The sequence below is a fragment of the Trachymyrmex cornetzi genome, unplaced genomic scaffold (genome assembly GCF_001594075.2).
Source record: "Trachymyrmex cornetzi isolate Tcor2-1 unplaced genomic scaffold, Tcor1.1 scaffold18, whole genome shotgun sequence".
NCBI classification, from domain to species: domain Eukaryota; kingdom Metazoa; phylum Arthropoda; class Insecta; order Hymenoptera; family Formicidae; genus Trachymyrmex; species Trachymyrmex cornetzi.
The window spans coordinates 1179786-1195075 of NW_017296418.1; the positions used below are offsets into that span (position 1 = coordinate 1179786).

The 15290-nt window shown below is 33.8% G+C and overlaps 3 protein-coding genes across 4 annotated transcripts; 2 read left to right on the plus strand and 1 right to left on the minus strand.

Annotated features, from left to right (window-relative positions):
* Positions 1-2407: 2407 nt before the first annotated feature.
* On the plus strand, positions 2408-9023 carry LOC108759306 (DNA-binding protein D-ETS-6). The gene is made up of 4 exons (XM_018504662.1): positions 2408-2528; positions 2628-2888; positions 7853-8117; positions 8669-9023. The coding sequence occupies exons 1-4, from the start codon at positions 2408-2410 to the stop codon at positions 9009-9011; spliced, it is 990 nt and encodes a 329-aa protein (XP_018360164.1). The 3' UTR covers positions 9012-9023.
* A 1564-nt stretch (positions 9024-10587) lies between these two features.
* RpS12 (ribosomal protein S12) lies at positions 10588-12158 on the plus strand. 2 transcript variants are annotated; one of them, XM_018504664.1, is made up of 5 exons: positions 10588-10681; positions 10818-10853; positions 11185-11319; positions 11592-11796; positions 12053-12158. In XM_018504664.1, the coding sequence occupies exons 2-5, from the start codon at positions 10837-10839 to the stop codon at positions 12119-12121; spliced, it is 426 nt and encodes a 141-aa protein (XP_018360166.1). In that variant the 5' UTR covers positions 10588-10681; positions 10818-10836; the 3' UTR covers positions 12122-12158. The 2 variants fall into 2 exon arrangements, with proteins under 2 accessions (XP_018360166.1, XP_018360165.1); XM_018504663.1 differs by lacking the exons at positions 10588-10681; positions 10818-10853 and having other exon boundaries at positions 11153-11319.
* A 248-nt stretch (positions 12159-12406) lies between these two features.
* Positions 12407-14942, minus strand: Zmynd10 (zinc finger MYND-type containing 10). Its single transcript, XM_018504686.1, has 8 exons — positions 14819-14942; positions 14633-14741; positions 14022-14305; positions 13670-13875; positions 13408-13577; positions 12865-13008; positions 12560-12792; positions 12407-12476 (listed from the first exon to the last, which is right to left on the minus strand). The coding sequence occupies exons 1-8, from the start codon at positions 14914-14916 to the stop codon at positions 12407-12409; spliced, it is 1314 nt and encodes a 437-aa protein (XP_018360188.1). The 5' UTR covers positions 14917-14942.
* Positions 14943-15290: the final 348 nt, after the last annotated feature.

A 15290-nucleotide genomic window follows, 5' to 3' on the forward strand; every position in this document is an offset into this window, starting at 1 on the left:
TTTTTCACTAAAAGATATCTTTATAATAATTTAGTTGTCTTTTAGTCATCTTTTAGATGACTTTGTGCTCTCTGGGAAGATACAGTCGACCCGATAGAATCGACCCCTAGGTACGATAATTTTACAGCCCTGGTACGATCGGCCACTGCTTCTAGATTATCAACACTGACTGGAATATACACTTTCTGATAGGTTGAAATTGTGTTATCGCTATCGCTATTCCTTCGCATTGCGTTCGCATTGTGTTAGGCTTTATCGCCGTGAGCCATTGCTAATGCAACGTTTCCTGAACCTTGCCTTTTACTTCATCAGGGCGAGAAGCGTAGCAATATATTCTAAGAAACTTCTTATTCTATAATTTCTAAACAATATCTTAAACTTTTTCAGATTTTATAAGATATCACTAGAAATTATAGAATAAGAAATCTTAGAATATTTTAGAATTCACATATATAAAGTTTTTAGAAAAAATGTAGACTTTCTTGACACCTCTAAAAAGTACTTTTTATTTGTATAAAAAGTTTGAGAAATTTTCTAAAAAATAATTATAAAATTATTTAGAAATTTTAAATTTTAAAATTTACATACAAATTTTAAAAAATTATATGAAAAATTCTTACCATTAACACTTTTCATTGGTTCGTCTCCAATTTGGTTCATGTAATGTTTTTTATTTAATATTTAAAATACAGAATCACGTAGAAAAGTAATTATCTATTGAATGAATTATTCGAAATTATCGTGAATCGTTATTTTTCAGTGAAAATCGGAAAATCTGCAGTAAATCGTATAAGCCGTAAATTGAGTGAATCAATTTTAATCTTTTTTCGTCCTTATTGTGATCTTAGGAGAAAATTTTTATTTTGTATTGAATATAAAGTATTCTCCATACAAATTTTATACCAAATAATAAATAAATAAAATAGATGATATTTTATTATTTTTTCCAAATACTATAAATAAGAAACATTACATGAGCTAGCCAAATTGGAGGCAGCCCAATGAAAAGTGTTAATAATGGTTAGAAAAACTTTCACCAGGATAAATAGAAGAGAAATAAAAATATTCTCGGAACACGAAGTCATATCGCATGACAAAAAACCGGCTTCGGCATTAGGTGTCCGTTTTCAAGAATGATTAATAAATTCGGGGTATCGAAAAAAGATATTCAAGCAAATCTGTAGTTCGTACCGGAAGCGAAACACACGATGAAGAAATTCATATAATAAGAAAACACGACTTTCCTAAAAGTATTTTTGTTCAAATAAATTACCCTGATTTTTAAACTTGTCGCTGAAAAATATTTTTCGATATCACGAGATAAACTTTGCAGCAATTTAAGATAAGAGTTTATCACAAAACTCGAGAGAAAGACAGAAAGTTATGTTATCCGGGCTTGATTAACGTCAGTAGTGGAATTCTGTAACTCGTTATGCGATCGTTATGTGCTCATAACGACATTCGCGCAGATATTTTATATGGTAAAAAAGCTGCGCAACTGTCGTTACAGAATACAGGGGCAGGGAGCGAAACCGCACCGTGGGAATTGACAAAAATGAAAAAAGGAGTGTGAGTAAAGATGAGCAATCACAAGCGTGATTCAGCAGTTGAGGATGCACGGAGTAAGCTGTTGGAACGGCTGCTCGCCGAGAAGCGAGAGCGGCTGAGTGTATCGCTCTTCCGGGAATCCATATTTCGCCAATCGAGTCTCCGGTTCGGCCGTGATTCGCCTCGTCCTGACCAATTTCGTTTCATTCAAGCCGACGACTAGATCGAAGCAAACATGCGCTTCGCAACATGATTACGTGATGTGCTGTATCGTGGTGATAAAGTTCCCTTATGTTACGAGAAAAATAACTGGACCATTGATCGTATGATCGAGTGATTAGATATTCGTAGCGTGCAGGATGTAAAGAAGAAAAAGTTATTAAAACGGTAAATATATGCTATGTATCTACATTTATAGTAAGTATTTATAGACAGTGCGAAAAAAGAAATCGAAATGACTGCAAAGTGACTAAATGAAAATGAACAACCTATAGATTAAGGCGCCAAGGTATGTATGCGACATATGAAGACACGTGGTGATAATTCAAGTAATTCAATTTTCATCTCGGCGAATTTAAGAATGCTGAACTTGTGTGATTTCACTTGATAAGACAGCTTTAACGCAAAAATTAGGCGGGAATGCTCGACATTATTCAAGGTGAAATAACAAGAATAAGTGTTTGATTCACGAAGAAAAATTGTGAATTCCTTCGTCGAATAGTGGATACGTCTCAAGATTTGGACATCATGCAAATGTCTTATGGATTCTGAGTCAACTTCAAATTCCAAACGGAGAAAATCAAAGGGGAGTAGTGATAAGAGAACACAAGCGGTTTCGAACTGCAAACAGGTTTGTACGATGTCTTCGCAGGTGCATAGAGTATGTAACTTTGAAATTGTGGAACACGCGTCGGAAAACGATGAGAAGAGCAACGATGAAGATCTTGACGACCATCCCGCGCAAATTATGGTGCCATCCGGTAAATATCTAATAGGTGAACGATATGTGAAAGTTGTATCTTGGACTCATTAATATGTGGGAAATATATTTCGATAATCTTGGAATTTTCGTCTTTCAGATCCGTCCAAGTGGAACTCGAGTGACATAAACAAATGGATTTTATGGTGCAGTCATACATTTGCCATAAGACTAGGATCCATCGCAGCAATACTTCCATCAACTGGCAAAGAACTGCTCCGATTAACACTGCAAGATTGGCGGGATATCAGCGGAACAGGAGGTAGTATCCTAGCAAAACACTTAGCTCATCTTCGTCTACAAGCCACCGGCGTATATACTACGGATTTACTACAAGAGAACGAAAATAATAAGGAAATCAGTAAGTCTAAACGAATAATAAATTCAATCACTTTTTTCGTATTACGGATACTAGTAGGGATATATATATATATATAATCAATAAATACTAAAAATTTAAAATGCCTATTACGGTCGAAGCTGGATCTTCGTTGCTTAAATAATTCAATCTTGAATTACTAATATATACTATATATTTACTTGCATATATACCATATTGTAGTCTTTTTCAAACTGCGCGCCGAATTATTTTTCCGGACTAAATCAACGCAATTAAAACTACTTTAGTAATCGCGAATTAAATTGACAAGCAATTTAATAATTTAAGTCCTGGCCGAGGTAATATTTTTCGCAATAAATTTATTAACAATTTTTAACGTATTAACATCTTTATAATATATGATGCTTGATGATAGCATCAAATTATTAAATTGCTTGTCAATTTGATTCGCGATTACTAGAATAGTTGCGTTATTTGCGTTTATTTAGTCCGAAAAAACAATTCAGCGTGCAGTTTGTGTGTGAAAAAGACTACAATATGGTATATATGCAAGTACATATACCTATAGTATATATTAGTAATTCAAGATTGAATTATTTAAGCAACGAAGATCCAGCTTCGACCGTAATAGGCGTTTTAAATTTCTAGTATTGATTGTGTTTCTCACATATACGGTCTAAAATAAAGATAATTAATAAATATTATTCCATTATTTGAATTAGTCTGAATTCAAATTTACTTCTGAATTTAGATACTTAAAATCAGACACAGAAATAAACTTAAATCTCTTAAGCGCACTAACTTTGATTTGCTGGATTATTAGAATAAAATCCTAAGAATTTAAAAAAATCTTGGATAAATAATTAAATAATAGAATTATTTATTTTATTTATGATTTGAATTTTTTCAATAACCAAATTCTGACATTAATTACACGTAAAGGAGGCACGGCAGTGTCGCTTCGCGCAGCTTAGCGCCGAGATACTATCAGTGTCTCCAGATTTCATTTTAAATAGTAGAGGATACCGCTAGTTCAAGAATTAGAAAATGATAAATTAAACAGTAAATTAAATCAAAAGTAAAATTATACATTGGTAGAAATTAACATAACTCTTTAATAAAACTTTAAATATGTAGTTTTCGAAATCCAGTCATTGCGTTATCTGTTCTTCACTTCTACATGTAATATATATACCAACGAGATCATAATGCTTTTTTTTCTCATGGCGATATTAACATCATCGCGTCTACGCATATTAATTGCAAGCATAAATCCAAAGCAATTCATGCTATAAATTTAAATGGCAAAGCTTTTAGGAAAGCTTAGTATAGGTATTTAGTCGTGGACCTGTCACGATTGAATGGAGAGTGACCGGAAAGGCTAACCATTCCCCAAAGACCGATTCTTGGTCTAACTGACCAGGAGCTTATCTAAAGCTTTTACGGTAGCGGCGATCTATTATAGATAAACGCGATTCGGCAGGAAAGTAAATATCGGTATCGTCGAACGGATAGTTTTACCCCAGACTTTCTTCACTTCTGTTGCTCATGTGATTCGAAAGGAAAAGCAATGTATGTGCTGAAACGTCCGTATATATTTTGTCGATATAAAATCGAGGCGATTGAATAAAAAAGCGATACCCCAAGGAATAAAGAGAAAGCTTGCAGCTCTTGCAAACATTGAGTTAAAATTCATTTCATACAAAATAAGAAATTTCTACGAAAGTGGACGGTATTAATAAGAATATCTTATATAACAATCATGTTTACAATAACGATTATAATATGAAATTGTTATATGGAAGGATGATTTTATCGAAATATCTAAAAATTTATAGCTACAGATCTGAAAATAATTTTGTTGAACCGTCAAAATAATTACGTAGAAAGCTGAAATATTGCAAAAAATTTTGACATTTTAGCAACCAGCCTGAGCCTTCATAATTATTTTGATAATCTAATAAAATTATTTTCAAATCTGCATTTAATTAAACTTTTAGATACTTCTGCAAAGCTGTTCTTCCCATGTTGAATCGATTTCAACTGCGTAGAGTCATAATGAAGGGAGAGAAGCGCACGAAAAACGAAATAAAATAAACTTAATTTTCTTTTATCTATGCTCTATTCGCCCCTCTTTTTCGTATACGGAATACAGACTTTCGAGCACCATCTCTTTGGATGTGGAGGAAGAAAAGCTAAAAGTGAGAGGTACCGAACTGTGGCAGCGTAAGCCTCTGAGATATATCGTCCGTTTGAATAACGTTGCAGTGCGCTCTCTCTCTCTCTCTCTCTCTCTCTCTCCCCCCTCTCCCTCTCTCCCTCTCTCTCCTCCCCTTTCTCCTTCTCTCGCTATCTTTCTCTTTCCTTCCCTCTTGTTCTCTATGTGTGTGTCGGCCCATCTCGCCCCGGCAGCAGCCGTTTATTAAACGAATCAGTGTTATCGCGGTGAGAGAGTCCTTCATGAATAAACCATCGAGTGTTTAGGGCAGCGGAAAGGTGGTGCCACGAGGGGTTACGAGCTTGCCGCGCGACCGCTTTTACCCCTCTTTCTGCTCTCCTCCAGGGGCAGGCTCTAACGGGCTCGGGGGTGGTAAGCTCGCCGCGGGGCGCGACTATATTGTTTTCGTGATGAGCGGCAAGCGTACTCTGGATCTTGAATGTATACGGGATAATTTTACGCGTCGCACCTCCGTCACATGTCGCTTAAACTTCTCTCCCGCGTACGTGTTCCGTCTTGCGTTTATGGCATGCACTTTGTATTTACGCGTACATGCACATGTATTTAATGTGTGCAGCTACGATATCCTCGAACGAATCTATTCGAGCTTGCCTTTTGAGCATTTTGTATCGTATTTAACATAGTGATCGAATAATAAAATAAAATTATATTATACTTATATAGATATATATATTTTTTTCTCTTTTTCTTTCTTTTGCATAATTGGGTGTGCGTAATAATATGCGAGAGAGTTGTGTAAACCTTTCTGTATTGTTACAATCCTTACATTCAAGTTTTGCACCACGTTTCCGTTTATATTTTTATCTTTATCACTGCATTTAAGATACGACGTAATTTTTGGCATATATGCTATTGTTCGTCAATGTATTATAGAAAATGGAAAATGTAAATATCTTCTAATGTTGAGTTGACTCAACTAGTATGATAGACAATAAATGCAATATGAATATTTGATATCTCTATTAAAACTTCTAATAAGTATAATTGTATAACATAAACGACTTGTATAGCGAACAATCACTTCAACCGAGAATTCTGCGTTTAGATATTTTTTCATTTTCATAAAAGGACTTTAAAATATTCTCTCTGATATTCCATATCGAACAAAAAAAAGGGCGAGTAACATGCATACGTTTTTATATCTTCATAAGTCACAGATAAATAATATAAAATATATCCAAGTTTTTTTTGCAGAAATGTTGTGATTTAAAAAGAAATGATCATCCCAAGCAAACGAAAAATCCAGTTTCGAAAAAAGGAATTTCGAATAAATCGATACAACTTTGGCCATCTCGTTCAAAATCTTAAAGATACTTGCGTAAATTTCGAAAAAGAAAGAAAAGAGAGCGAAAGAGATGGCAGCTGAGACGGTAAGTACTCTAAGCGCAGTATGTCGCAAGAGGGGAAGGTGTAAAGGTATTCCGTTCTTACCAAGACTAAGAGTGGGGGCGCAAAGGGCTGAAAGCTGAAATAACCAGGGGCAAAGGTCGCTCAGTCGCTCTCTGTCCACTGACTGGCGGAGTTTTATTCCAAATGCGTCTACCTTCCACTGATGACTGATGTTGCTTGTTGCGTGCGTGTAATTGTCCGAGATGTGTAGAACGTTATCGAGATCGGTGAAATGAATCTCAATTAATATTCCCTGAGTTGTATCCATTATTTTGCGAAACAGTTGGTTCGCGATGAAATTTATTCGTTGCTCGTGTGATCGTTGGACATGAACCCCTGTAAAATTAACTTCTATTATTATTCGGCTAACACATGAAAAGTCATAGCGATGTGCGAGCATACGGCGCTTTCTCTTTTAAATCAAAAAGATGTAGGCTCAAGACGTAAGATCGTCATAAATGTTAAGACTGCAAGACTATCGGCGTATTGAAAACGCAAGAAAACGGATTCTCAATGCGTGATTCTCAACTCCAGAGATGATGGGCTTGTCGTTTATCGGTTTTCGAAAGCGCCGTTTATATGGCACAGGATTAGGCCAAAATATCAAATTCGGCGCGTAATGTGGAGAATTCAGACGCATCCTTTACATCTTCAGCAGGACACCAGATTACACCCTTCGGCCGCTGCGATTCTTTATAACGGTAAATTAAAAAAAGAATTTAATTAATTAAACTGAAATAAAAATGTTGAAAATACTATTACGCATAATATTAAGCCTGTTCTTTTTAACTGAATTTCTTGCACGATTCATCTTTCCTTTTTTTTCCTCGAATGTGCAGAAGGAGAAAAAGAAGAAAAAAAATAAATCGTGGAAAAAATTCAGTTAAAAAAAAATTAATCTATTGTCTCCGTCGCTCGTGTATTTATTTGACGTTACAACTGCGTTTGATGCGAAAATACAGATATATGGCCTATTAACGAAAAATAACTTGTATATAACAAATATACGATAACTACCTTGAGAGTATAAAAAATAAAATGTTATATATAATAAGATGTTAATAGAAAATATTAAAATTACTTGGCTTTTTAAATACACACTCTCGCAATAGAATCTAAACCGATAATTATCAACTTTTTTGTCAACATGACAAAATAATATTTACATAGATGAGATACGCAGATAAAAACGGAAAGATAAAAGTCTGTGTGAGTCAGAGCAAGAAGATAAGTGTACTAGGAAAAACCGACTATCCATCGCTTTTATCTCTCTATCTCTCACAGTCCAAACGACTCGATCTCAAGAAAGGCTTGAGAACATGGTTTGGTGCATGCGTGTTCCGTTTTCTGCTCGCAGAAAGGTTCAGCCTCCTACAACGAACTTGCTCGCTGATTGGATCAACAGCTGGAGCAAGTGGCTCGGGGGCGGTCGGAGGCGGACAGGTTCAGCTCTGGCAATTCCTGCTGGAGCTGCTCTCAGATTCGTCTAACTCATCTTGTATCGCGTGGGAGGGCTCGAATGGGGAATTCAAGCTCACCGATCCGGATGAAGTAGCGCGCCGTTGGGGTGAGCGCAAGAGCAAGCCTAACATGAATTACGACAAACTATCACGTGCGTTGAGGTAATTGTATAAATATAAACCGATATATGATACAATTATACATATAATATCATAAATTATATCGCCTTGTTGATAGAAAAGTGATACAAGTAAAAAAATTAGCATTTTTTAGATAACGAAAAAAAATTGATTCTAAAAACTATTATATTTTCTATGAATGACACATTTGTAGCTCATTTATTTATGAAATGTTGCAATATTTTGATAATGAAATTACACTATATTAAAGTTGCAGTGTTCGAATTTTAAAAATTCACTCTAGTTTTAAAGAATACATTATAATTGAAAGGATAACATGAAAAGAAAGTAAAAGTTACAGAAATGCATATTTACTATCCTATTTAAAATGTTCTTCCAATTGAAAATTTTAAAAATATTCTACTGAGAAAAGTTGATAATTGTCATTTTTCTATTAATATAGCGATTTATCTTTCTTTTTCTTTCTACTTTCATATGTATATTTTCTTTTCTTTCTCTAATTTTTTTCTCAACACTTTGGAACAATTTACGTTAACATAGCGCTGTTAAGAAAGAAAAATGTTATTTCACAGATATTACTACGACAAGAACATAATGACAAAAGTTCATGGTAAACGTTATGCTTACAAATTCGATTTTCGTGGTTTGACGATGGCTTGTCAGTCGCAAGCAGGCATTATGTTGGAAGCGTCGACGTCGTCGCGCGTAACAAATACGAGCTGCCATCCTCATCATCAGGCTCATCGCACTCCTCGCTTGTATCCAGTTGGACCTGCTCAGCACTCTGCACTGTCCACCTTCCAATCAGACCAGTCGTCTTCCAGTCAACAACAGCCACCGCCGCCTCCACCGCCACCTCCACCGCCATTGCCACCACCACATTATTGGCCATATCGATATTCACCACCGACATAACATTGCTCCCAATCATTGTCAGGCACATGAGATTACATCAGCTGATGTTAATTTTGATCTTCTTGCACTCTCTCCTAGTAAACACTAACTGAATGTAATATAATAATAATTTCATACTCAACAATATAAATATAACATATGTAAAACCAATGTCAGATTAAAGATTGAAATTAAATTAGAATTTAATCAAATCAGGAGAAACAAAATTAATATCAAGATTAATGAATTTTATTTTGTCAAATTCCGTCCAATCTCAATTTCAAATTCTAATCTGATACAAGCTTTATAGTTACACTGCTGAGTATAAAATTATCATTTTAATGTTTGTGTTACTTTTAGTTTTTTACTGGGCTCAATGGAGGAAGGACTGGTTCTAAATCTGAAAGCTTATTTGGCCAATATCCAGTGATAGATCAACTTTGATCAACTTGAGTGAACAACAGCTCTCGCTCTTTTGAGTTTCTTTTCTCTTTTTCTTTTATTTTTATCTCTGATACATCACCGCCGTTTTCATTTATACCTAAAAGCATTAAACCGAAGCGTCAAGTTAGCTTATTAAGTTCAGCTTTTAATTAACAAATATAGAGACAATCTGTACATACATAATAACATTGAAAATTAACAATATACATTGAACAAACGTGAAATATTTTAGATTAATTTAGATATTTAAAATGTTGCAATCATTAGATTTCTTTCATTACTTTTTTACAATCATGCTCCATAACATAGAATCTTGTAAATATATCGAATATATTGAATACCTATATTCAAAGTAATATAGCATGTTTTTTTATTTCCTTTTTATTATCGCGACTATTATAGAATCTATTACACTATCAGTACAATAGATTCTATACTATATAGTAATTCGTTACTAATTAAATACTTTTATATAATAGAATCTTATGTACTCACAATGTATATTTTGTAAACACGATTTTCTATCTAATAAAATATAACGTAGGAAAACAAAAAGGAAAATTTATCCATTATGTAAACCAAAAAATAAAATAAAAATATTACTACTAGCTGTTCAAATGCTTATCAAACAGCAGCTAGTGCAAATCTCCCCTAGCAGAAATTTATTAGTGAACATTGGTTAAACGTTAAGGATATATTGGACTAATATTTGATTAATATTTGTGCCTAGAATTCGACTTCTGTCATACAATTATCCATATGAATAATTTGTAATATATATATCACAAATAATTACTTGTTACGTAATCGTTAAAAGATTGAAAATCTACGGTAAAGCGTAAATACTAGAACAATCCCAATCGTGCTAAATGAAATTAATTATATCGCATCGAGGATAACTCTTCTTTAATTAAATAGTATTTGCCCTCAAGAAATTCTAGATTTCGACCAATATGAGGACACGATACGATTGATGCGATTGCGAATTTCATAACATTCTTGTAGACATTTGGCGCGAATATTAGTCCTAACCTTAGGACCTGAAGTTCATCGACAGAGGGCATGACACACATTACCGTAATTATGACCGATCGTCGATAACTCTGCTGTTTCGAGCAGGATGCTGTAGATGTTGCTCCGCGTCAACATGTCGGCCGGTCGAACATGCGTGTGGCGTCGCTGGTGATCAAAATGACGCATGCGTAAGAGCCCAGAATGCGGTAGCTCTTTCTCTGCCTGCAAGAAAGGTAAACCGATCCACGCTGGATATTGGCGTGGTTAATAATCCGTTTATTATATTAAGATCGTCATGTATCTCGCCTGCGAAAGCGTCGGAATGTATCTTTTAAAGAAAGAATAATAACATTCTGTATTTATTTCCAGCTCTCCAGCTCGCTCAAACATGTCTGACGTAGAAAAGTGAGTATACTTATGTCTTTCGCATCTTCTCCTTTTGTCGTGCGACTAGTCTTAATAAATTAACGGAATCATGAATGTACGGATCTGCACGGTTTCGCAGGAAGTGTTTAGTGACATAGAAATAAAGTTTGACGTGTAATAAATGTATTCATCATTGTAGGATTGGTTAAACTTTTGTTATTGAAAAATCAGTTTTAGATTTTGCAATTGTAAAAATATACACATAGTTATAACAGCTGATAAATGGAAATAATAAAATGACATCTATTGATAAAGTGAGCTCTAAATAATATTCTGAGATGACGTATTCAATAAAATTGTTTCCTTACAGTGATGATGTGCCATCCGCGATGGCAGCGGGTGGTAGTATGGATGTTAACACTGCACTACAAGAAGTTCTAAAGAATTCTCTTATTCACGACGGCGTTGTTCACGGACTCCATGAAGCTGCCAAAGCTTTAGATAAGTAAGATACAAAAATATCAATTATAAGCTTATTTTTTTAGTTAAACTTTTTGGACTGTTCATCTTCTTTCTCTTTTTTTTTCAACGTGAAAAAAGAAGAAAGATAAACTTCAAATATATAAGCAAACGAACAGATATATCAAGTGAATATAACTGTATAAGGAAACATAGAGGCTCTCTCTTTTAAAATCCAATTGTTATATTTTGATGTCTTGCTGTTCTAATGCACAATCAGTAACAAATATGCCATAATGTGTGTCTTTTATATTGCAGAAGACAAGCCATGCTTTGCATCCTGGCAGAAAATTGCGACGAACCAATGTACAAGAAATTGGTTCAAGCATTATGTAATGAACATCAAATTCCACTGATAAAGGTAGATAATAACAAAAAGTTAGGTGAATGGGCTGGCTTGTGTAAAATTGACAGCGCGGGCAAAGCACGTAAAGTGGTTGGCTGCTCATGCGTCGTCATAAAGGTAGGCTGTATTAAAATTTGTTTGCTCTTCCTAATAAAATCTGTGTTAATCATGAAATAATATATTAAAGACATAATATATGATTTATAATACATAAGTATTATAAGACAATGATGATATTTAGGCTCCCTCTACTGAGTAGAACCCATATTATAAACAAACCATGCTGTAATTATGCCTTGCTGATATGATTTTATTAATGTTTTTGTTTTTATCGTTATCATTCCATTATTGAGTTAGCATTTATTATTTATAGGATTTTGGTGAAGATACGCCTGCTAAGGATGTTCTAATGGAATATCTTAAACAAAGCGCTGTACATTAATAACTTTTAATAAAATATTTGACATAAATTACACAAATACGTCTGTTCCAAACATTTCTTTAAGTTTTCGTTAAAATATATTATGGATACAAAGACTGTTCTTTTCCAATAATTTCAAAATGCGCGAGAATTCTGTGAATGTCCTCATTGAAAAAAGCGTTGCAATCTTTGTGTTCATAACTATAATATTTCATTATAATTAAAAAGATAAGATATATTTATAATATGTTTTTAAATGTATTGATGAATACATATATTCTTAATTATTAAGAAGTGTATTATATATCACTGTTTAGTTTTTGTTATTGTGTTGCAAATATTCTTGTGATTTTCCCAGTCTTTCACTTGACACTCTCTATAAGAAAGAAATATCAAGTGTGCATTACTTTTTGAATGCATCCAGCATTTGTTACTAAAGTCTGATTATTCCCTATATACCTGCTGCAATACCAAACTTCCTTGCATCTGGAACATCGTTTCTTAGACGGTTCTTGACATAACGAACATTTTTTCGTTTCTATACGGTCTAACTTCTCCAAATCATAGACATCACTTAAAATTTGTGCGGCCTCTTTAATGTAACTTGTATCTGTTGTAAATAAGTACTTGGACTGATGCCTAGCCAGTTTCTTCCATTTTTTATGATATTTTTCCAGAATATTTGATTTTATCTATATTTAATGTATTTAAGTTTGTATAATTGATAATCGATAAAAGAGAGAAATGAAAAATAGGTGATATACCTGCGGCATAACTTCCACGAGAACCGGGCAAGTTGAATTCGAAGATGGCATCGCCGGCGATATATTTAAGTAAGCTAACCATCTCTTGAGCTCTATCAAAGGTGCAATTTGATCGAGTATATCGTCATGCAAGTGTTTCTGTAACTAAGATATAGAGTTCTATTAAAAATCACATATTTTTGATTGTGTTAACAGATATCAATATTAGTACACAAATGAGTGAAGAGAGCTATATTCAGTCAAAACAGGTCTTAGAATCCAATAATAAATAGTATGAATTTTTACAATTTTCAGTTCAAACAAACTGCGTACCGATTATTTATCAGTTTTGTAACACAGTCTTAGACTGAAGCCGGAGTAAGTCAAAACCCTATTGTAGATCCGGACTAAGACTGTTTCAAGACAAATAACCAGCATGCAGTTTGAACAGGAAATTGTAAAAATTCACACAATATATTATTAGGCACTAAGATTCTCTTTGACCGAATATGACCACTCATTTGTGTTTAATTTTTCGGTCCATTTTCACTTAATAATTAGTACCTTTGATAGCTGGGACAACCTATGCTCTGTGATTTCATAGTATGGAGAACATTTTGGATTAAGAAGTAATTCTCGCAAGCCAAACCATACTTGTCCCTCCCTTTTATTAATTTTCCCAATTTCACTCGGTTTAATTTTCCTCCAGCTGCCTTCATACATCAACACCTCATCTACATGAAGATAAACAATAGCTCAATCGTTTATCAACTCCGTTAGGATGCTATAAATGGAAAATAGATGTTAATAGATGAAAATGGATTACCATCCTCATTTTGCTTCCTCCATGGTTGACTTTCTATCAGCTGTACAAATAAATATGGAACATCGTGTATAGCTAGCATGCGCGAAATTGCGCAAAGAGGTAAGTTATCCAAAATTTCTATTAGATAATGAAGAATTGAGATACAGCGCATCCCAATGTCAAACTCGAATGCCCTTTGCTTCTCTACTATTTCTTCCAAGCAAGAGCTGAAGCGAAAAATACATGTGTGATTAACAAATTCGATATTCACAAAAATTTTTAATTTATATTCTCTGGATAAATAATTTGTATATGTATTCTCTGTTTATTTTTTATACTTTCTTATATTTAATTAAAATAGAGAATATCTTACTTAGCGTCTTTGATTTCATATACTTCTAAAGTTTTTCCATCGAGAAGCATTGTTACGTGTTGAATGGTGTAATCGATGAGGTCAATCACTGTGTCATCCAATGTTTGCGCGCTTTCGCAATGAAACAATACATTTTCCAATAACGAAACCGCAATGACTTCGTGATAGAATATGCTGAATAACATAAATGTGTATATTGGTTCCCCATTAAAATCAATCAAAAGTGGAAACACCTTGTGCTTCCATATGTCGATTTGTATAGCTTCATATACAAGAATGGGAATCTAAAAACAATACGATCAAATAAATGACATTGTAAAAGAGACGGTTATATCAAAAGCTAGTGTTTCACTTAATAGAATGTTGCTAAAGTAGAAAAAATTAAAATTATATTAATTAAATATAATTACTATTGAATATTGCAAAAATTGTAGTTATATTGATTAAATATAATGATTATTAAATATTAATAAAATTATAACAAAGTGTTACTACAGAAAATTATATTTTTGCACATCTCTTCAACTTATCAATAATCTTTCTGCTTGTGATATCGTATCTACAACACTGCTTATAGCATATTTTACAAATTGTTCTTTTTAATTATTTACTTTCTTTAACGAAATAAACCATTCCATGACACTCTCCTCGCGTAATCCTGTTATCTCGAGCACATTCTGCTGGTTTAGCAACGTCAATTTTTTGTGGAAATCCAACCAACTGAAAGAAACTCGTATTTTTACATCGATTTCTGAATTATATCGAATGATAAGGGAATACGTAAAAGTGCGATTTACCTTTTTGTACCAACATTTTCGAGCTCCGAAACGTTCAAACTTTCTACGTAAGCTTCAATTTCCCATGGCGGTACTATATATTCCATCTGCTCTGCCATCCTTTCAGAAAGAATTCTTAACGTGTTTTTACGTTAGATTCTAAATAACGATCATCATGTACTGACAGCATTCTTGTGTCCATGACAACAAAAGTATGTTTGATCGATAAATCATGTATATAAATATTGGGTATGGGAATAAGTTTCCGCCCTTTTTGAAAAGAAAAAAGATGTGTTAATTTAAACAAATCTATAAAGTGAGTTTATTCAAAGTATGCTCCTTTGGAAGCGACAACTTTCTCCCACTTTTCTGGTAATAAACGGATTCCTCGAATGAAAAAATCTGGTTCTTTTGAAGCGATCCATTCATCAAGCCATTTTTTGATATCTTCATAAGAATTGAATCGTTCTCCAGAAAGGGCCGACTGCATGGA